General features: G+C 47.9%; 1 protein-coding gene across 2 annotated transcripts in view; it reads right to left on the bottom strand.

Moving 5' to 3' along the window:
* Window positions 1-23,328, bottom strand: part of GABRR1 (gamma-aminobutyric acid type A receptor subunit rho1) — a 32,360-nt gene that overhangs the window by 5,790 nt on the left and 3,242 nt on the right. The window contains exons 1-6 of one of the 2 annotated variants that reach the window (XM_043889792.1): window positions 13,359-13,387; window positions 11,465-11,571; window positions 9,744-9,811; window positions 7,890-8,113; window positions 3,441-3,523; window positions 690-830 (exon numbers count right to left, since the gene is read on the bottom strand). In XM_043889792.1, the coding sequence (XP_043745727.1) occupies window positions 690-830; window positions 3,441-3,523; window positions 7,890-8,113; window positions 9,744-9,811; window positions 11,465-11,483 (535 nt within the window). In that variant the 5' untranslated portion in view covers window positions 11,484-11,571; window positions 13,359-13,387. Of the gene's footprint in view, window positions 1-689; window positions 831-3,440; window positions 3,524-7,889; window positions 8,114-9,743; window positions 9,812-11,464; window positions 11,572-13,358; window positions 13,388-23,328 lie in introns of those variants that run through there. The other variant, XM_043889791.1, reaches the window with a different exon arrangement.

Raw genomic sequence — 23,328 nt, 5'->3', positions numbered from 1 at the left:
GAATGAGGGTTCCCAAAGGACCAAGATGGTGGGTGAGGTGTGCAAAAGATAAGAGATGTGATATCACCATATGTTGGAAATGAGCAATGCCTTCTGTTACAGATCAACGAGTGTAGTCAACCACGCAGTGTGTTAGCAACAGCAGTTGCAGAAAGATGAGAGCAAAGTCATCCTGAAAGGTGATTAGTTGAGAAAGAGGCAAGGGCTGGAGAGAGTGACGCTCAGCTGGAACCTGCCCTGTGGCTCGCAGGAGGGTCACAAGAGGAGCTGCGCCAACAGTCCGGCAGCGGGGGATTGCTTAAGGCAGACGCACCCGAAGGGGCTGAAGTCAAGAGAACTGAACGGAAAATAATAAACCTGAAATGGGACTATCTTTTGTCCATAGGAGAGGGGTCTCTGGGAGTCACATCAGGGTGAAAATTCTGCTGTTAAACTGTCAATGCAATTGTCTCAAATAGACCTACACAGAGGGCTTATGTTGGAGTTTTTATTAAGATTTTCTAGGTTGTCGCTTGTGATGCTCTGGTGGTATCAAAAACCTCCCTCACCCCGTGCTCTCCACCCGCTAGACCCGATCTGGAAATCTCATCTTTGGTTTCACATCCTAGAGGCACAGGCTCTGCTCACTTGATAGCCAACCCACACGCCTCCTGAGATCCAAGCAGCCCCCTCTCCTAGCCCCGCCTCACCTGTGCTGCTATAGAAGGCCAGCTTCGTGGTGGTGTGGAATTCCTGGATGAGGAACTGGGAGAGGGAGATCCGCTCATCTGTCTTTAAGGAGTCATTGCCTTTCTTCCAATAGAGCATGAGGTCATCTTCCGTGTAGGCATCTGAAAAGACAAGATGGCATCAGACGCCAGGAAAGATGAGCCTGTCTGTGAGGCCCTTTAGGGGTTGTAATAAGATCAGCTGAATAAATAAACTGCAGTCTAACAAAGCAAAACAAAATCCAAAAAGACAAATCTAATTCTTCTCAGTCTTCCAGAATCATCAGGGCAAAGCTCTCAGGCCTAAATACTCATCCTGACTGCAAAAGTGTTCACCGTTCAAGTCAGCCTAAAAGCAGATGAAATTGCTATTTTTGTAGACCAGAAACTACAATTTGCTCTTTTAAAAAAAAAAAAAAATTTTTTTTTTTTTTTTGCAGGTGAAATAGTGGCAACATTTCATATTGTTCAACTTTCTAAACCACAGGTAATTTAGCCCTTTCTTCTTTCAAAGGGTGATGATGCATCATTGATGGCAAATACCTTTAAACACTCTCAGGTAATAGAGGCTGCATTCTAGCAAGAAAAGACCCACAATGAGATTTGCAGCCAAACGAGTCTTTCTCTGCAGGCCTCTCGTTGCCCTGCCCAGGGTAGAATCAAGGGGATTTCCCTGAGGATCCCTCCCTCTGGCCCCATAGTTCCCCAGCCCACTTATTTTAGGTGAGCACACCGCTTACCCCAGCCCGGCAGACCTACCAGCTGTTTGGGCAGAACTGGGGGTAAAGCCTGAAGGGGCTGCTCCTGCATCAACGGTTCTTTCTGGGGCTCCCCGAGGCTCTGTTTTATTCCTCTTTTATTCTACTTTTAACCTTTGACCTATGCATGACCCCTTTCACGTGTCCACTTGGCCAGGCTATCGTAAGTATCCGGTGATTCAACCCGGCACTAATCTGGGTGCTGCTGGGGAAATGCATGTTGCGTTGTTATCTACACCCAGCTCACTTGAAATAGAGACGACCCAGGATAACCTGGGTGGGTCTGATCCCATCAGTTGAAAGGCCTTAAGAGTGGACCTGAGGTTTCCTGGAGGAAGATTAAAACTCCACATGTGGACAGCAGGGTGGGCCGCAGCCCGCCCCTCCCCACCACCTGCCCCGCAGGAGCTCTCGTGAGCCAGCCCCGGCACTAGCCGCCTCCCTGTGTGGCCGACCAGCCGGCCCCAGCGCCTTTGGCTCCAGGGGCCAGTTTTGTAGAAGACAGTTTCTCCACGGACCAGGGTAGGGGGCATAACTTTAAGCACGTTACATTTATTGTGCACTTTATCTCTATTATTATTCCATCGGCTCCACCTCAGATCATTAGGCATTAGATCCTGGAGGTTGGGGACCCCTGTCCGATGGTTCTGCTTCTCTGGCGGAAGCCTGACAGGTACCACTTGCCTGGGTGTCGTGGGGAAAGCCAGATTCTGGAGCCAACGATTAGCCCTTTGCTGTGAAGCTCCATAAAGGAAATAACAGTAACCTTCTCACAGGGAGCTTGGGAGGATTAAAGGGCAGAGCAGGCGGAAAGCCACGGTGCATGAGGCAGTCACTCCCTTGGTCCTGGGATTTATTCTCCCTGACCCCACATGGAGCAGCCCAGAGAGCTGTCCGTCCTATATGTGGAGTCCATGTCCCTGTGCCCCTCGGCCCTGGGTGATTGAAGCCAGGGGACTCCTGATCCACCACCACAGCCCTGGCAGGCTCACCAGGATACCCCGGGCCAACGAAAGTCCTCGCTGGGACTCTGACATGGGCTGGGACGTGGGGGGCGTGCGCTGGCTCGAGATGAGTGTAGGAGTCACGGTAGGGGGGTACCAGACTGTGACGGTCAGAGACAGCATTTTGGCAGAGACTGGAGCACGGGGCAGATGCGTAGGGAGCTAGGGATGCCAGTCCTGGACACGGCCGCAGCCTTGGTCCTCCTACGGCTATTTAATTTTCCAGGGTTTCTGCATGTGTGTAAGTTTCCCAAGGCCCCTAGGTTATGCCTGAGTGTCTCAGCCACCACCTGCATTCACAGTGGCTGTCCCCTGGGGCAGCTGCTGCCCAATTGTTTTTGCCAGGAAATTCTTTCTTCAGGGGAAATCTTACTCAGAAGAGCAATAAGAGAGATCCACCAGGAGCTCTCTGGTGGACAGTGGGATGAGTGCCACGCTGCGGGCTTGGAAGGAGACCCACGTTTGCCGAGCCCTCAGCTCCCCTTCCCCGGGCACTTGCCCTGGGGAACTGGGAAGCCTTCAGTTTCCACAGGACCAAGTTTATAACCACTGCCATGAGTATTAAAAGGGTCAGTTATGGGAATAGAAGGTCTTAGTGCCAAATTTGTTCCTGATTTTCAAACTTACCCGAGACGTTGCTTCTATCTGAAAAGTCATCTCAAAAGCATAGTCACCTGTGATAACCTAGACGGGTGGTGGGATGGGTTGGGAGGTGGGAAGGAGGTTCAAGGGGGTGGGAACATACATATACCTACGGCTAATTCACGTTGATACATGGCAGAAACCAACACGAAATTGTAAAGCAATTACCCTCCAATTAAAAATTAATTAAAATTTATTAAGAGATTACATTTCATGTTAAAAAAAAAAGAGTCACGAATAGGAAGACGTCCTGCTCCTACTCCTGAGAGTCGGAGGCGTCCAGGGTAACTTAGGGTCTGCGGGGGCTGTCTGGGCACAAGCTTACTCACAGCTCTCAATTTCAAGCGAGCACGTTTGTGTGTCCAGGGGGAACCGGCTGAAGTCCATGTTGCACATGGCAGTCACTGTAACCCTGGAAACAGATAAAATCCGAATGTGCGGAGGCTGCAACACATAAGCGCAAAATGGTAAAACAAAAAGAAAAGGCCTCTGCCTCCTCCCAATATAACTGCCTTCTTATAGTTCTCAAGCAGTGTGCCAGGACCTAGAGAACCAGGCAGCTTATGTGTGATTTCCACTCTGGGGTACTCTTGGGTGTTTATGTTTAACCACAGGCAAACCATGGGGCCAACAATGACTCCGCTAACCCCCATTGCATGCAAGCATTTTAGAGAAGCAATGGTCTCCATCGATAAAACAATGTGGGGACTTCTTTTGTGGTCCCATGATTAAGATTTCGCCTTCCAGTGGAGGGGCTGCAGGCTCAACCCCTGGTCAGGGAGCGAAGACCCCACATGCCTTGTGGCCAGAAAATCAAAACATAAAACAGAAGCGGTAGTATAACAAATTCAATAAACATTTTTTTAAAAGAGCCACTTCAGAAATTAAAAATAAAAAATAAAACAATGTGAAACCACAACTCATATGGTTTCTTAAAAGAAACCATAGGAGTATATTGCTCTCCTGTTTCAGATTCATTCAAATTCTTCTTTTCTTGATTTTACTGACATTCAGTATTTGTGTACAAAGTTTTTACAATAATATTCATGAAGTATTTATGCCAGTTGCCAAATTAGGCACTTTATTTTTTTCTTACAATGTTGATATTTCTATATTGATAATAACATCTACTAGTGGGTGCAGGTGTTCTGAGTGGATAATTCCATGGAGATCATAGTAATGGAAAAACACTGGAAGATCTTATGCATCAACATGCAAGCACTTGCTGGCATCTAATGGTTTTGCTTCAGAGTTTACACAGGAAAATTGGCTTTTGCATCAATGAATAAGCAAATACAGATTGTTAGTCATAAAGAAAGATCTCCCACCCAGTGTGGAATTCCATGGCAGGGTATGATTACCAGTCATTAGGTAGTGAACATCCTATTTTTCCTTCAGCCACAGAAAATTGGCTATGTATAAGTTATGAAAATTATCTGGATAATTCATGGCCAAAAAGAAAAATCACTTTTAAATGGAGATTTCAAGGGAAAGAGCTTTTTTGAAACTCAGTTATCCAGATATTTGCCTTATTTTCCTCATTCCATTTGAGTGTTGTGGTCTGGGAGGGACCTTGTATTGTTAGCGGCTGGATCATCTTGTCTCTCCTGGGAATACTGATACACAGGATGTTTTCTGGGGGTGGTCGGGCCAGCCTCTGACCTGGACACCTAACAGGTGGGCTCGCATCTCTGTGGGCACATCACCAGCACAGCCATACCTGATGGCGTCACCAGCAAGAAAGAAACTGGGAGCTAAGCTTGGGGACACTTGTGGCAAGCTTTGGGGACGTCAGATGTCAAATGCAGGTAGGTTTTGCTATGAACAAAAGCTTTAATAGCCCTTCTCTCTGTTGCCAGTCGATGCAGGAACAGGCGTTGTAGAGTCACAGACCTCATCAGACTTGTTCTTGGCACCCTGACTTGGTGCTTCTCCACTTGTAGCCCAAGCATTGAACAAGCAGCGCATGTGGTGTAATCTCACCCACGCTCACTGTTGTTTCCCTCAAGTCCTTTTAAATTATTTCATCTAGAGCATCTTCCCTTGGACGCTTGGCCGGTCCTGAGATTTTCCTGCTTACGCCTCTCATGTAACAGGTGCTCAAAACCCTCAGAAGTAACCAAACATATCTCAGTTCAGAAACAAAGAATTTTGGTCCAAGGTATCGACACTTCAGACTTCATTCACATTGAGACTTCTGCTCCCCCCTTCCCAGCTAAGGCACAGAGTTGGCATTTGAGTGGTCAGTGTCTGCCCGTCTCTATCACCTCCTACATGGGTAGAAGGGAGATAAGAGGGGGATGGTTCTCTGGTGAGGTGGTTTCGAGCTCTCTGGGACCACTATGTGGTTGAAGCTGAGACTTTTCCCCCAGGTCCTTCATTCCCGCCGCGGGGCACCTCCATCCTCCAGCAGCATCTTCCACTCCATCTCTTGGCTCACCACTCTCCATGCCCCACATGCTGAACTATTCCCAACAAGCCTGGGTGTGCAGACTGGCCCCATCATGGCCGAAACTCCTCCTAGCTCTGCCCTGGGTGGTTAGACAGCTCTCCTCTCAGCCTCTAACTGCAGTGTCCCCCAACCATAGGCACACAAGTGTCCCGTGCAGTCCAGCAAATGGCATGCCCACACCTCTCTCCCAAGAACAATCTCTTCCTCCCAACAATCATTGACTCTCAAGTCTTGAAACTGGGAATTCAGGAACCATGGAATTGATTTTTCAATCCACCTAGTGTGATGGAGCATCTCATTTGTGAATTTCACTTGTTATCGTTTCTTGATGCCTAGGAAACTTCACCATCCTGTTACCTGCCACTCCCCGCCCACTCCTCCCTGGTGTCCGTACCTCTCTCTGCATCTAATCCTTTGGTTCCTGCAGGTGTCCCCCACTAGGCTGCATCATGCTAAGCTCACTGACTTTATGTTATTCATCTTTATGTGCCCAGAGCTTAAGACAAGACTTGACAGGGTTTTTATCTGCACAGCTCTGGGGGCCAAACTTAATATGAACACATTCTATTGAATGGATCAGTGAGTATGGATGAGGTGGAGGGCAACATGTTAGTACTGATTTAGTGTTGACCTGCTGTTGACAGAGGTGACAGTACCCAGCTCCTCTGTATTTTCCCCCAAATAAATCTCAAAGTGATAGCCCTCACTAACTTAGACCTCTTTACTTTTCTCTTAAACAAGCCCATAATTTCATTTGCAATGAAAAATCAAATTATATGTTTTTAGGCACCTGGAGACTCACGGACAACTTTGATGCTGAATAAACAGAGGTTTTCCACTTCTTTCCTCTCTTCTGCCTCTGATGTCACGTTCAATAGTGACGGACCGGACCTCCACCAGTTCATGAGACCTGACTGCTAGACTGTCAGAAGTTTACAAGCCGCTTGTTTAACATAATTTTTTTTTTTTTTTGGCTTTGCTGCTCAGCATGTGGGATCTTAGTTCCCTGATCAGGAATAGATCCCCCCTTGCATTGGAAGCTCAGAGTCTTAATCATTGGACCACCAAGGAAGTCCCAAACATAATCATTATTAAAAATTAAAGTTCTGTTAAAAACAGAAGTAAAGCTCTGAGTCTGGTACCTAACTGCTTAGATTCTAAGCCAGGAGGCAGCAATGAAAGATTACTATAAACATTCTTTAGGGGCAGGGATTCAGCTTCAACGTTGCCATCTCTGACTCTAACGATGCACTGCATCGGTGCCGGCGCCCCCTACTTAGACACTGGTGTGTGGATTCAGCTTTACCAAAATAAAGCCTGTAAAACTGAAACGCACTCTCAGCACAGCACAGAAGGAGTAGATCTCAGCCAGTAGCTGAGGCGCTGCTCCGTGAAGGCCTGCGGCTCATTCTACACGTGCTCCGGGGGGAGGTGGGCACCAAGGTTTTCTCAAGGGGGCCCACAGGGAAAGCCCCACTGCGATGTCTGTGCTAAGGGAAGGTTATCCAGGTCACTGCTTAATGAGCAGTTAAACATTTCTAAGGCTACTCTTCAGCACAGGGCACATAGCCAATATTTTATAATAACTGTAAATGGAGTATAGTCTATACACACACTGAATCACTATGTCATACACCTGAAATTAATGTAATATTGTAAATCAACTGTACAGAAAGATTGAATGAATGAGAGCAAGGAAGGAAGAAAGGAAGAAAAAGAAGAAAAAAAATATTTCTGAGTCATCTGAGCTCGTGATTTTATTCTTTATGTTTTCAAAGTGATGCTCAAAATACCATTTAAAATCCTCAAGTGGCCTGGGGTCCCCATAGTTTCTCAAGGAGGACACTCTGGTGAGAAGGGATTAAAAAAAAAAATGCCTAAGCTGACCAGGTGAGGTAAACGACTTCTTTTTTTTTAAAGCAAAATTCCAAAATGGGAATCAGAGAGATCAAAGGAGGCAGGTCTTTGAGAAGAATTACATTATCTACTTTTCTGACTCCTACTAGAGAAATAAAACCTTCCTTAAACATTTGAAATTGAACTTGAACAGGGCCTAAATCATAAGCATACGTATGAGAAATTTCCCCAAATGTACCTTCAAGGAGAAATAATCCTTTAAAAGGTTTACTCATGTGTAGAGGTAGGTTTTCCTGATGTTGGAAAGTTAGAGCCCCTGGAAAGTCAGAAGTTCACTGTTCAAGCCCAAAGCCAAAGCGCTGTGGTGGGGCGATGACTCTCTTGTTGACAAACGAGTTGCACTTCTTCCCAGCTTCGGGGTTAAGAGGACGCAGGGGAAGAGGCCCGGAAGGAGGCCCGGAAGGCTCACCTGAGGCTGTAGAGCACTTTGCCGTCGGGCTGGACCCGAAGCATCACGTTGTCTGTGGTGGTGTCGTGGATGAAGGAGCGCTTGGAGTGCACGAAGAACATGTCGGGGACCCAGATCTTCTTCACCAGCCGGCCGTCAAAGGTCATGCTGAGGTTGTTGGTGCTCGGGAAGGAGAGCCGCTCGTCCTTCCAGTAATGCCGCAGGTAGAGCGTCATCGTGAAGTCCTGGGACCAGGGGCAGAGGGGGGAGCCCACAATGACCGGCCGGGGGACCGCAGGGCATCCTGCACCCCCACCCCCAGGCTGGGGGGTGAGCTGAGCCCAGGGAGGCCTGGCTTCTAGTCTCTGCTGCCTCGGGAGGCAGGGAACCCTGCATGCGGGACTCAGCAGGAGGCCCTACAGAGAGGGCCTGATTCCCACCCCACCCCACCACTGGGCACTTGCCTCCGCTTGCAGAAGGCTGCTCCCGCCAGTGCATGGACCCCAGCCTGAGGGCAGCCTGCCCACACACAGGGCCACCTGCCAGCCTGAGAGTTCGTGCCGGAAGCAGCCCTCAGCCAGGGAGCGGGGCTGGGGATGGGCAAGGGGGTGGGTAACCCAGCTCTCCGGACCCAGAGTGGGGACAATCCTGAGGTGAACTTTTTGCTGACTCCCAGAGAAGCCCAAAGGGACTGATTCTCACATAGACCTGATTTGATGACATGACCGTTTTTTCTTCCTTCCTTTTCCCTGTCTCACCTCTCCACCCTCTTCTTATATAGATAAAGATAATTTTTTTTGACACCACTATATATATATATATGTGGGTTTCCCAGGTGGTGATAGTGGTAAAGAACCTGCCTGCCAATACAGGTAAACCCAGGAGATACAAGTTCGATTCCTGGGTCAGGAAGATCCCCGGAAGGAGGGCACGGCAACCCACTCCAGTATTCTTGCCTGGAGAATCCCATGGACAGAGGAGCCTGGCGGGTTGCAGTCCATGGGGTCTCACAGAGCTGGACATGACTGAAACGACCTAGCAGGCACACACACACACGCGCGCGTGTGCACACGCGCACACTCGCATGCACGCACACACATGCACGTGAGCACACACATGCACACACACGCACACACACACACGCACGCACACATATAGGCTTGCAGGATCTTCATTCCCTGGCCAGGAATTGAACTCAGGCCCTCAGTAGTTAATGTGTGGAGTCCTAAGCCCTGGACCATCAGAGAGTGCCCCTACTCTTTTCTTGTATTTCCTTGGTGTCTGTGTATGCTCAGTCGTGTCTGACTCTTTGCAGCCCCGTTAGCTGTAGCCCACCAGGCTGCTCTGTCCATGGAGCTTTCCAGGAAGAAATGCTGGAGCGGGTTTGCCACTAAACTGCTCATGCCAGAAGGCTAGTCTCAGCTCTGCCTCTCCCCAGCTAAGACAAGTTTCTAAAAGGTCCTGTCAGTCAAGGAGTTGTAGGATGTTCCATTTGTCAATCTAAGCCCATTTGAAAAAGAAAAACAGAGCTTTTTCTACATTTTCACAGCCAGACACGGAGACCACAGGAGTAGCTTGTGTCTGGCTCTTGGATCCCGCCGTTTGTGCTGGACAGCATTTGCCCAGAGAACACAGCCCGGGGGCGAGGGCTGGACCCTGGGGTGGGGACGATCACGTCTGTCGTGCGGCTGTTTCACACCAGCTGGGCAGCTTTGAGCAGGTGTCTCAACCTCCCTGAGCTGCCTGTAAAATGAGTGTGCGAATTCCCACTGCCGGGAGTGGTGAGCCCGGGGAATTCTGGTGTGTGGAGTTCCTGGACCAGCGCAGGGCCTGAGGGAACCCCCCATCCGCAGCCCTGGTCAGAGAAGCACTTACCATGTCCACCTCCGAGATGCTGTCCAAGCTTTCCACCTGCACGTCCACGCCCACAGGAATGGCCGGCCCTGGGGACAGAGTGTGGCAAGAGGTTTACTCTTTACTTGAACTCTGACTTTGAATGAGACAGGCATAAGGAGTATTTCTCCTAACGTTCAGATTTGAAGGTTTGGTGTCCCACATGCCAGGCTAGAGTCAAACCAGAGATTAAAGTGTGGCATCATGGGCTCGCTCCCTGGAATATTCCAACTAAGGCAAAAAAAAAATTCTTTTCATTTTGAATCAGTCAGGTGATTCTGAAATGAGGAAGTTAATACAAAGCATTTGTCTTTGGTTACATATGATCATTTAAAGGAACGATGAGACTTGAGTCAACGCTGGGTCCCATCTAAAGAGTTACTCCTCAACATGAAGGCACACGTTTTTTAATTTTTGTATTTACCTCCTGATTTTGCACCCTCTTTCATCTTGGAAGCCAGTGTCTCTGGCCAGGAGAAAGGCCCTGCTTGGTGAATTAGAACCAAGGTCATATTCAAAACGTTTGCCAAGGTGCCGATCTGCATCTTTGCTAGATGGTGGAGTCGCCTCCATGGGGGATGTGATACACTGGGTGGATGTGAAAACATTATATTTGGGGGGCATTTCTAGGCCATAAAAACTTAATATTTATAAAAATAAAGAATTATCGGGAAGTAGATTGCCGCCTCTTTTCCTCCCTTGCTTTCGGGTGTACAGGACAGGCACGGGACATCAGCAGAGAATACCACCGTGGAACATCATCACGGAGTGAAAAGGTGACTTCAGGCCCAACAGCAGCAGATTAAGGACTGAATAAAGGCTGCCTTCTGGAACCTGTTATCCTTTAGGCAAAAGTGACTGGAAGAAATAAAAGGCATGAGAATGATTTCTGAAATAAATATTTTTTTCCCCAGGGGAAAAAAAACACAAAACTCATAGGAATGAAAACCCTATTTGACGCTAAGAAACCTGAAACCTGGCAGCTGCAGGCTAAGCTTCAAAGGGCTCTGGCACTAAATCATTATTTTCTAAACAATTTTCATTTAATTAAACTCAGCAGACCACACTCTACCCTAGGACATGGGCCCAGAGTTCTGTCTGCCAGCTCCAGGATAAGAACAAATTTAGTCCAAGATTGGTATTTCACATTAAATTGATAATGCAGTTGTGATTTTAGGGGTATGATTATTGTGCATTTTTAAACATATATTGCAGACAGAACTTTTACATTTTATTTAAAAAATTATGCATTTCTAGGAGCTATGAAAGTGAGCATCATTTAAGAAAATTTCAAAAACTGTTCCCACAAATCAAGAAATAAATTTAAAAGACTCAATTAAAAAAAAAAGATTGTTATTTCAGAGCATTTTCAGGAGGCAACTTTGGACCGCAACTGTCCCCACTGCCAGCTACTAGCCTCCCTAATACTGAGACATCCTTGTTGGGAGCTGTGGCCTGAGGACAGCTCGGCTGGCCTGGCCACCAACCAGCAGCTGCCTCCCAAGAATGCATTCAGCAGAGCCCAAGGCAGGCTGGCCAGGGCAGGTGCTCAGATGATGCTGAGGGCCCAGGCCTTGTTCACAACCTAGGCAGACCTGATTGGGGTAGGGAGCAATGCTGAATGCTTCCCTGGTCTGATGCTGCCCACAGACAGACAGAAGGACCTGCAAAGAAGACAAGCCCCAGGAGTGCATGCCTCATACCTCCAAAGCCAGGCCTCATGCTGAAATCGTGGTCCTCTATCCTCAGAAGCTGCTCTGACTTTGTTAGTGGCGATTTCGTAATATCAGGGCTTCGTTTAAGAATTGGGCTGCAGAGCAGGAGAAAACAGGTTGATCACATACCCTAATTAAGTCAGATGAAAACTATTTGCATTCAGACTTGATCTTGACAAGTGTGATGGGCTGTGGTATTTCCTCTTTAAAGCTACTGAAAATCCTCTCTTCCTTTCCCCGGCTTTCTGGATCAATGAACCAACCCAGAAGGTCCAAGACAGGAGTTTAGGAATGTGAATGAGGAGCTTGCAAAATAGCAACATCCACGGGACTTCCCCAGCGGTTCAGTGGTGAAGACTTTGCCTTCCGTTGTAGGGGGTGTGGGTTCGCTCCCTGCTCAGGGAGCTAAGATCTTACATGCCTCATGGCCAAAACCCAAAAAAACATAAAACAGAAGCAATATTGTAAAAATTCAACAAAGACTTTAAAATAAATAAAATATTAAAAATCCAACATCCAGGCCCCATCTCAGAGGTGCCGATCTGGGCAGAATGCAACCTGGACATTATTGTTTTTAAAAGCCTCCTAGATGATTTTAATGTGAAACCAAGGCTGAAAACTGCTGGTCCTGGGGCTTACTAATAAGTCTAAACTCACCCAAAGCTCCTTGGCCATTTGGGGAGGTTGCAGCTGGAGGGGAGAGGCGGTGGGTGTGGGCTGAGCCTGGCTCCCTTGGACCCCGCCAGCCCATCCTGTAGAGAGAGCGCGGACTTGCCCTTGGGTCAAATGCCAACTATTCTGGCTCCCTGGGGGGCAGCTTCTTGTGCTTCTGCTTCTGAATTGCATCTAAGGCCATTTTAATTCATTTTCACTTTTTCTAAGTAGGTAATATATTTGCAGGATTTGACAATTAAAAAGAAAAAGGAAATGCAATGAAAAGTTGGCTTTCTACCTGTGCCTCCATTCATCCCGTTCCCCCAACCACCATTACTGCTGTCTCTGTTCTTCATTTGGCCGTGGGGCTTGTAGGATCTTAGTTCCCGTACCAGCGATCAACCCAGAGCCCCTGCTTTGCCAGCATGAGTCGTAACCACTGGACCACCAGGGACGTTCCCCCTCCCCCTGGTGCCTCTCTTATTGGTTTTTGGTCTATCTGTTCACAGTATCTTGTAGGTACAAGTAAATACAAACATACATTCTTATATCTCCTATTTTTCGAGTTTCATTGAGACATAATCAACACTTAACATTGTATTTGTGTTAGGTGTACAACATGATCATTTGATACATGTATATTTTGTGGTAAAATTATTACAATGCACCTAGTTAACATCCCTCACCTCACATAGTCACACTTTTTTTTTCTTGTGATGAGAAACTTTAAGAGATACTCTTACAGTTTTCAAATATAAAATATAGTAGTGTTAACTATCATCACCATAGTAACATCCTCAGGACTTATATATGATATAACTGGAGGCTTGTACTTCTTGATCCCTTTCATCCATTTCGCCCACCCCACACCCCCCACCTAGGGCAACCACCTGTCTGTTCTGCATAGTTTTTTATTTAATTCCACATAGAAGTGAAATCATACAGTATTTGTCATGTATGCTGTGGCAAATGGTCTCTTATTTTTATACATCAAGTAACATATAAACTTACACTTTTTCTTTCTTCCTTTCTATATATATATAGCTTGGATTTTTTTGCATATCAAAGCACCCCAAGCCTCATATTCTTCTTCACACTGCGTAGTGTTGCATTGCACAGATGCACCGTCACCCAGGCGCTCGGTCCTCTATCGGTGGGCACATGAGTTGCTTCTAGTCTTTCGCTGCTACAATCAGTGCCTCAAGGGCCTTTTACGGTCTTCACTTACCCCTCAGCAGCATCTCTGGAACTCACAGAAACGATGAACTGCCCTCCCAGCTCCTCCTTGTCCCAGCAGCAGCATGTGTGTGCCCTCCCGTGTACCACGCACGCACACCCACACTTCTTTCAATGCACACGTTCCAGACGTTGGCCTACATCAGCGGCTCCTGGAGGCCTGTTTCAGGCCTGGGTTCCTGAACCTCCTCTTGCCCCAGAGTTTCTGATTTAGCAGGTCTGGGCTGAGGTCTGAGAATTTGTATTTGTCACAAGTTTCCAGATGCTGCTGCTGCTGGTGATCAGGAGATGGACTTTATTTTAATGTTTTGGTCATGCCACCCGGCATGTGAGGTATTAGATCCCTGACCAAGGATGGAACCTGTGCCCTCTGCATTGGAAGCACGGAGTCTTAACCCTGGGCCGCCAGAGAAGTCCCTGGGGATGGCACTTTGAGAACCAGAGCTCTGGTGCATTCATCCTCAACACACGAATTCCTCCCTTGTAACTGGCCCTGTCCACCATTAAGTCCTTTGCTTATCTTCTTTCCTGAAGAAACTATCACTCTGGGCGGGGAGCGGAGAATGTGTCAGGGAGACGGGGAAACAGAGCCCCACCTCCAGGGACCTGCCTGCCGCGTGCCTTTGCTGGGGTTTGGTTTCCTCATCTTGCTGAAGGCGCAGCTCTGAGAGGACCAGGGCCGCGTGGAGCCAGTGGGATCGTGCGTGTGGGTACGTGTGTGGGTACTTGCTTTTTGAACTCGAAGGTGGACTGCACGTGGAAGAGCCGTTGTTGTTTCTCAGCCAACAGGACGTTTCCTCCTAAAGGAAGGAAATCGCTGAGCTGGCAGCAAAGGCAGCGCCCCGGGGAAGAATCTCAACTAATGGATCAGGATCTTCATCCAGGATCTTCCAGCTGCTGCTGGAAGGCAGGGAGGAAGCCGTTGCTGCCCACCTCCTCTCTCTCTCCTTATGGAGCCAGGAGCCGCCTCCCTCTGCTCCCTGCCCCTTGGCTGGAAGTAGAGGCACTGGTGCAAATCTCTGCAGCTTAGGTGTGGGGAAGAGACCCCTCACGGTCGTGGGCGTGCCCCTCTGGTCACTGTCGGCCTTACTTCAGCGCATCTTTGTGCACTCTGTCTTTGAGGCTTACTATGAAATTAAAACTAAAGGTGTTCTAGAGAGTCCAGGTACTCAAATCAGCAAAGTATCCGTCACCCTGTAGATTTGCTTCCAATCTAACTGGAATAAAATGTGAAAGAAAAAAAAGACTACAAAACTGCAATACGTTATTTTAGCTTTTTGACGAGCAATCCCCATGACCCACAGAAGCAGGAATTGCAGGATTAATTATTCAGAAGGCCTGATGTGAAGAGGTCTGACCTAAACTATCTCCCCAGCTGAAACTGATGGCATTTTAAATCCGGAACTGCCATGAAGCTGTCAGTATGGAGAGCGACCCATTGCCAGGTGGACCATTTCTCTTGGGCATCCTTGCACTTCAGCTTAGGGATTCAGCCCAAAGTGCGCTGGCAGGGGATGAGACAGCCGAGGGTAATCCCTCCTTCTCTCTCGGCTTCCATGCCGGGGACCAGCGATGTCTGTGTCCTCTGTGACCACAGGTAATCATGGTACTTCAGTGAGCTCCAGTTACACAATTTCCCCAGCAGGCCTGCGGGTCGCCGTGGCTTCCTGTATTTCTCGTGCTTGGGGGTGGGGTGTTCGCTTGCCTGGCTGCTGCCCTGAACCCTGGGCACCGCTCTGCGAGCGGTCTCTTTATTCAATTATTGGCTAAGCCCTTTGGAGTGCAGTGCTGTTTTCTGCCAAGACCTGACTGATGCCCAGGGATATCAGGGCTGATGCGCAGGGATTACGTCATCCGCGACAAACTGGGGCAGGGGCAGGTGTGCGCGCTGCAGGGGATGGTCCCAGGGCTGGGGAAGGGCAAAGACTGGGCGGAGGGCTGCAGGCCATCACAACGGACGGCCGGCAGGGGCAGGAGGAGGCCACCGGCCGCTGAGCGCAGAGTCCTCTTCATCTTTGGGTGCCCATGGACTCTCAGTAATGTGAGTGAGTGAAGAACGGTAGTTCTTTGGATGGGTGCCAGAGAGAGCAGTACAAGAGATGCGGGGAGAAAGGGGGGAGGAATAAACATCGAGTTTGGCCCCATCGTACTGTGGCTTTTGTTGTTGCTTCGTCGCTGTGTCGTAGCCCACCAGGCTCCTCTGTCCATGGGATTCTCCAGGCAAGAATACCGGAGTGGGTTGCCGCGCTCTCCTCCGAGGCATCTTCCCCACCCAGGGATCGAACGCGACCTCCTGAACCGGCAGGTGGCTTCTCTACGCTGAGCCCCCACGGAAGCCCCGCGTGGCCGTGGGCCCGTCTGAAACCGAACTGGGACCGACTAAAGCGAGCGCTGCCACGTTCTGAGACGTCACTGCCTCTGCCGCCAAGAAGCTGAGATTCTAGCTTAGCAAAAAAACTGATAATTAGGGCACGGAAAATCTTACTCTTTTTTTTGCCACACCATGCAACTTGTGGGATCCTAGTTCCCCGACCAGGGATGGCACCCCGGCCATGGCAGTGAAAGCGCCAGGTCCCAATCACTGGACCACCGGGGAACTCCTGTAAAATCTTTCTAAAATTGTTGCTATTTAATATTTTAAAATAACTATTTTCTCTTCACATTCCTATGTTAACATTTTTTTAGAAAATAGATTGAAGCCTAAAGCAAAGGATGAAAACCACTAAGAAGTAATCTGTACCATCCTGAATATATCCTTACAACCCTGAGAGAGGGAAAAACGCTGTAACTTGCTTTTAACTCAAGTTACAGTAGATCTTAAAATACTTTTCATGTCACCAGCATCATTTTACCAGCTGAGGTATGAGTATTAGCCTTGAAATGAAGTGTAACACGCAGCCAATAAAAGGACAGCTAACACTGCCTGAGTACTGACTCTCTGCCAGTTACCAGGCTAACTAGATCACATGTATTAACTGGGTTAGTCCTTATAACAATCCTGTGACGTAGGTGTTGCCGTTGTGCCCATTTTATACATGAGGAAGCTAAGACACAGACGGTTTGAATACCTTGTGAAACTGAAGGAGCCAGGAGTCACACTCAGAGGCTCTGGCTCTAAGGATGGGAGGCAAGTTTGGCCACTGTATCTCACTGGGAGATCTGGCTCCCATTGCCTGGAATTTGGGTTCAATGTGCAAGGTCCAAGCTTACCTTTCCCCTCACAGAAGAGCCAGCATGGACCTTGCACACAACTGGTGCCCACTCACTGATTAAACAGGGCATGTACTGGGACTTCCCTGTCAGTCCAGTGGTTTAAATTCCAAGCTTCCAATGCAGGGGAAGTGGGTTCAGTCCTGGTCGGGAAAAAAATGAGTGCATTTACTGATTGAGTCCCTAGGAACTTATAAAGAAGGAATTGACATTTTCCAAGTTGGATACTTGGCTGTCTGAGGAGGCCTTACAAATAGCTGTGAAAAGAAGGGAAGTGAAAAGCAAAGGAGGAAAGGAGATTTATATCCATTTGAAAGCAGAGTTCCAAAGAATAGCAAGGAGAGATGAGAAAGCCTTCTTCAGGGATCAATGCAAAGAAACAGAGGAAAACAATAGAATGGGAAAGACTAGAGATCTCTTCAAGAAAATTAGAGATACCAAGGGAAATTTTCATGCAAAGATGGGCTCAATAAAAAACAGAAATGGTAGGGACCTAACAGAAGCAGAAGATATTAAGAAGAGGTGGTAAGAATACACAGAAGAACTATACAAAAAAGATCTTCACGACCTAGATAATCACAATGGTATGATCACTCACCTAGAACCAGACATCCTGGAGTGTAAAATCAAGTGAGCCTTAGGAAGCATCACTATGAACAAAGCTGGTGGAGGTGATGGAATTCCAGTTGAGCTATTTTAAATCCTAAAAGATGATGATGTCAAAGTGCTGCACTCAATATGCCAGCAAATTTGGAAAACTCACCAGTGGCCACAGGACTGGAAAAGGTCAGTTTTCATTCCAATCCCAAAGAAAGGCAGGACAAAAAATGCTCAAACTACTGCACAATTGCATTCATCTCACACGATAGTAAAGTAATGCTCAAAATTCTCCAAGCCAGGCTTCAGCAATACGTGAACCATGAACTTCCAGATGTTCAAGCTGGTTTTAGAAGAGCCAGAGGAACAAGAGATCAAATTGCCAACATCTGCTGGATCATTGAAAAAGCGAGAGAGTTCCAGAAAAACATCTATTTCTGCTTTATTGACTATACCAAAGCCTTTGACTGTGTGGATCACAATAAACTGTGGAAAATTCTGAAAAAGATGGGAATACCAGACCTCCTGACCTGCCTCTTGAGAAAACTATATGCAGGTCAGGAAGCAACAGTTAGAGCTGGACATGGAACAACAGACTGGTTCCAAATAGGAAAAGGAGTGCGTCAAGGCTGTATATTGTCACCCTGCTTATTTAACTTAAATGCAGAGTACATCATGAGAAATGCTGGGCTGGAAGAAGCACAAGCTAGAATCAAGATTGCCAGGAGAAATATCAATAATCTCAGATATGCAGATGACACCACCCTTATGGCAGAAAGTGAAGAGGAACTAAAAAGCCTCTTGATGAAAGTGGAAGAGGAGAGTGAAAAAGTTGGCTTAAAGCTCAACATTCAGAAAACTAAGATCATGGCATCCGGTCCCATCACTTCATGGGCAATAGATGGGGAAACAGTGGAAACAGTGGCTGACTTTATTTTTGGGGGGCTCCAAAAATCACTGCAGTTGGTGATTGCAGCCATGAGATTAAAAGACGCTTACTCCTTGGAAGGAAAGTTATGACCAACCTAGAGAGCATATTAAAAAGCAGAGACATTACTTTGCCAACAAAGGTCCGTCTGGTCAAGGCTATGGTTTTTCCAGTGGTCATGTATGGATGTGAGAGTTGGACTATAAAGAAAGCTGAGCACAGAAGAATTGATGCTTTTGAACTGTGGTGTTGGAGAAGGCTCTTGAGAGTCCCTTGGACTGCAAGGAGATCCAACCAGTCCATCCTAAAGGAGATCAGTCCTGGGTGTTCATTGGAAGGACTGATGCTGAAGCTGAAACTTCAATACTTTGGCCACTTCATGCGAAGAGTGGACTCATTGGAAAAGACCCTGATGCTGGGAGGGATTGGGGGCAGGAGGAGAAGGGGACGATGGAGGATGAGATGGCTGGATGGCATCACTGACTCGATGGACATGGGTTTGGGTAAACTCCAGGAGTTGGTGATGGACAAGGAGGCCTGGCGTGCTGCGATTCATGGGGTCTCAAAGAGTTGGACACGACTGAGCAACTGACTGAACTGAAGTTATGATAATGCAGGATGACATTTGAGACAGCTCCTTGGACTGAATGGAGGGTGTATGTTTTTTGAACATGCATTTTTATTCTATATTCTTGGAGATAATGAAAAATTCTGGCCCACGGTCCTTCTTCTTGATATTTCTTTACTGTACTTCCCAGCCAGTTTGTCTATGGATGATGTTTTCTCAAAACATCATCGGGCCTGGGGGCCTGTTAGGAGCAAGGTTCTGCCGGAAGGCTCATTTAACTCATAGCAGAGCATTCGATAAGTTATACTTCACTTTGTTCATTCTTTCATCTTCAAGCCTGGCATGCTGAAGTCCACAGGGTCAGAAAGACAACTCAGCGACTGAACAACAACGTTATAGCTCTAGTCCTGCTGGCAGATGGCAACGTGGACATGGTCAGTCTGCTGTCAGAGCCCCACGGAGATGGTTTTGTGTTCCCCACAGACTCGTCGGCCTGGGGGTCATGTGAGTATGTGTGTGTGCATTTAATTTTTTTATTTTATTTATTTCTGCTATCTTGTTATTTACTCTGCATTTCCTGAACTGCAAGGAGAGACTGTGCATTCTTCCACATAATGAGTAAGGATTGTGTATAAATCCCTCAGGTATAAATTTCCTTGGGCTCCTCACTAAATGGATTTTTAAGTAACTGATGATCTCCTTTTCAAACCACTGCCTCTAAGAATGTGTGATAGGTAAGTTAGGTGTCAACTTGGCTAGACTCTGGTACCAGTTTTTGATTTAAATACCAGCCTAGATGTTGCTGTGAAGGTTTTCTAAAGATGTGATTAACATTTAAATCAGTAGCCTTTAGATTACCCTTCATAATGTGGGTAGGTCCCATCCAATCCGTTGAAGACCTTGGGGGAAAAAAAAGACTGAGGTCCTCTGAGGAAGAGGGAATTTGGTCCTGCAGACTGCCTTCAGCTTAACATCAACAACTGCTGGAATTTCCCCCTGCCTGCCTGCCTGCCATGTAAATTTCAGACTTGGTTGCCCACACAATCACATGAGCCAATTCTTTAAATAAATCCCCCTCCCACCCCAGCTCCTGTCATATGTGTGTGTGTGTGTGTGTGTGTGTGTGTGTGTGTGTGTGTGTGTACGTATGCGCTTAGTCACTCACTTGCGTCCAATTCTTTGCGACCCCATGGACTATAGCCCGCCAGGCTCTTCTGTTCATGTGATTCTCCAGGCAAGAATACTGGAGTGGGTTGCCATGCCCTCCTCCAGGGGCTCTTCCCAACCCAGGGATTGAACCCAGGCTCCTGCATTGCAGGCAGATTTTTTACCTTATGAGCCACCAGGGAAGCCCCATATATATACATATATAGGTATATATATTATAATAAATATTGCATTATATATATGTGTGTGTGTGTGTAATACCACAGAGAGATAGATAGGTAAATAGATACGCATACATACATTGTTGTTGTTTAGTATCTAAGTTGTGTCTGACTCTTTTGGGACCACATGGACTATAGCCCACCAGGCTCCTCTGTCCATGGGACTTCCCAGGCAAGAATACTGGAGTGGGTTGCCATTTCCTTCTCTAGAAGATCTTCCTGACCAGGGATTGAACCTGCATCTCTTGCATTGGCAGGCAGATTCTTTATCACTGAGCCACCATGGAAGCCCCACACACGTACAGACATACATATACATACACATACATACATGCTGCTGCTGCTGCTGCTAAGTCGCATCAGTCGTGTCCGACTCTGTGCGACCCCACACACGGCAGCTCACCAGGCTCCCCCGTCCCTGGGATTCTCCAGGCAAGAACACTGGAGTGGGCTGCCATTTCCTTCTCCAATGCATGAAAGTGAAAAGTGAAAGTGAAGTCGCTCAGTCGTGTCCAACTCTTAGCGAACTCGTGGACTGCAGCCCACCAGGTTCCTCCATCCATGGGATTTTCCAGGCAAGAATACTGGAGTGGGGTGCCATTGCCTTCTCCTATATACATGTTACGCACATCCTATTGGTTCTGTTTCTTGGGAGAACCCTGGCTAATCGAGACAGTGAATGTTCCTTGATGCCTAAGGTCTGCACACCTTGGGAGACCTGAGTTGCCTGGAACTGGAAGGCTGTGTCTGGCGTGGGTGGGGTGTCTGTGCTGTCTCAGAGTTTTCTGATCCAGCCTTCTTGCCACCACGATGGACCCAGGTTCCCACCAGCCTGATGGATCCTCAACACACAGACTTGGCCAGCTATGGCCTTCCCAGGGGGACAAGAGAGTGCAGCAAGGGCAAGATGGGGGCAAATTTGTTTTCTGGGAAGGAATGTTAGCATGAACATTGCACTGGTTTTGACATATGAAAACATTTTCATATGATTCAACCTGAATTTTACATCCATGAGTATAACTTCCTGTTCTCCTTCTAGCCTCCAGGACTTGAGAAAATGAATGTCTGTTGTTTAAGCCACCCAACCTGTGGTGTTTTGTTATGGCAGCCTAGGCAGACGGCTCTCAGGGGGCTCATAGGCTGATAATGCTGAGTGATTAGTTGTCTGAGATAGGATAGCTGGGGGCCGTGGAAGCTCGGAAAAAAGTCTTCTGAGACTTGAGACGCAGGGGTGGGGGAGGGCCAAGGAAGGTCCTCGAAAAAAGGTGAGATCCATGCTAAATGTTGGAGGAGGGGGAAAAATGAGCCAGAGGAAGAGGGAAGAGACGGGTGTGGTGAGCCCTGGAGCAGCCCAGTGAAGTCAGGAAACTATCAGGATGAGCGGCGCCTTGCAACTAGACCAGAGCAAGAAGCACAACGTGAAGACAAAGTTCTAGCAAGCTCTCTGGAGAATGAAGGGATGCAATGAAGGCAGAACACTGCTAACTTGAAAGAAAAAGTCACAGGACTTCCCTGGTGGTCCAGCAGTGAAGACTCCACACTCCCCAGGCAGGGGCCCAGGTTCAATTCCTGCTCGGGGAACCAGGTCCTGCCAGCCTCAACCAAGACCCAGCACAGCCAAATGAAGAAGAAATATTTTAAAATAAAAATCTAATGAAAGAGGTGTAGGGTGATCAGAGAGACCCCACCCGTAACCCAGAGGTTTGCGCTTTGTCAGGACAGGATCTGACAGCCAACAACCTCCTCCCTCCTGGCCTCTGCCCTTCATCGCCTGAACCCGCTGCAAGCTCCCACCGAGTACAAGCTCCCGTCACCTGTCCATCCCTCTCACCTTCTCCTAGTCTCACTGGTCCAGTTCACAGCCAGGCTTCTTGTAAAAGTGAACCACATTCACTCCATTTTCTCCTCTCATCAACATACCACCACCCATCTCCTCTTGCTGAGATTGTTAACGGCTCTTCACCCTGTAAGTGGAGCTTGCATCTTGGCCCTTTACCTGACTGATTTTGACCCTAGTGGGATCTGACCCTATGGATCGCTCCCTCCTTCTGGAAACCTTTGACACCTCAACTGAACACCTCTCTGGCCCGTAAGCCTCTTACGGGGACAGTCTGTACGTGACTCGGTCACTGATGAGGCACCCACTGCCCAGGACGGTGCCTGCTCTGAAACAAGCATATGACAACTGTCCCATAGATGGTCCCTTAGCCTCTTTGACACCTCTCCATTCCAATTCTACACCTGTTTCTCTGATCACCCATTTCCAGCTTCCTTCCCAGAGTCCTCTAGCTTCGTCATGTGGGATCTTCCCTCATGGCAAGTGAGCTCAGTTGCCCTGCAGCATGTGGGATCTTAGTTCCTCGACCAGAGATTGAACCTGCATCCCCTGCATTGCAAGGCGAATCCCTAACCACTGGACCACCAGGGAGGTCCCCACTGAGTCCTCTTCATCCATCCATCCTTCAGTGTTGCTCATCCCCCCAACTCTCTCCTTTGTCCTGCTCTTATCTCATGCTGCCTTTGGGCCACTTCATCCCTCAACACCGAGGATTTCTCCTGACAGCTGCATCTCCAGACCCTAATTCTCTTTTGAGCCACAGACCTAGGCCTTCCTGTCACCTGGACAACCATCTCCTAGTAGCTTGTGAGCACACCCGGGTCCACATGCTCATACGGATCTCAACTTCTTTCCCTCAAACCTGCTTCTCCTCCTGCTCTCCCTTCCCAGGCACTCCCCTCGACCCAGTTACACCTTCCAGATACCTGCTAGACTCCCACCAGTCTAATCCTGACAATCATGCCTCCTTACAGTTCTCATCCATCTTCCCCCACCCCTGTTCATTTCATCCCACTAATACTGCCCTAGCTCCGGCTCTCACCGTCTCTCATCTGGTCTAAAGCAGGGACTCTGTATGACTTTTGTGTCTGCCTTGCAACTCCTTCTGCATTCCCCTGCCACCTGCCACAGTGTCATCTCCCCAAAGTGGAAATCAGCTGAAACTCTCAGATCCTCTCTGTCCTGCAGTTTAAACTTGAGTTCTATAGCATTACAAGCAAGAATGCTAATGGTACTTTGCTTCTGATGGGGTCAGCTTGTGCTTCCAGAGCTTGAGCCAGAATTAGTCCAGGGGCCTGCAGTGTAGACAGGCTAGATTTTCATTCTTCCAAGGGGGAAGGAGAGACCATAAGTATTGATACATTCTAGAAACACTGCTCCATGCCCTGGCACTCTGATCTTTATCCTGCACGTTTCATGAAGGTGGGTTCCACC

Source organism: Cervus elaphus, chromosome 28, assembly GCF_910594005.1.
Source record: "Cervus elaphus chromosome 28, mCerEla1.1, whole genome shotgun sequence".
NCBI lineage: Eukaryota > Metazoa > Chordata > Mammalia > Artiodactyla > Cervidae > Cervus > Cervus elaphus.
Note: the sequence above shows the minus strand (reverse complement) of the source record. Positions and strands in the feature narration are given on the sequence as shown.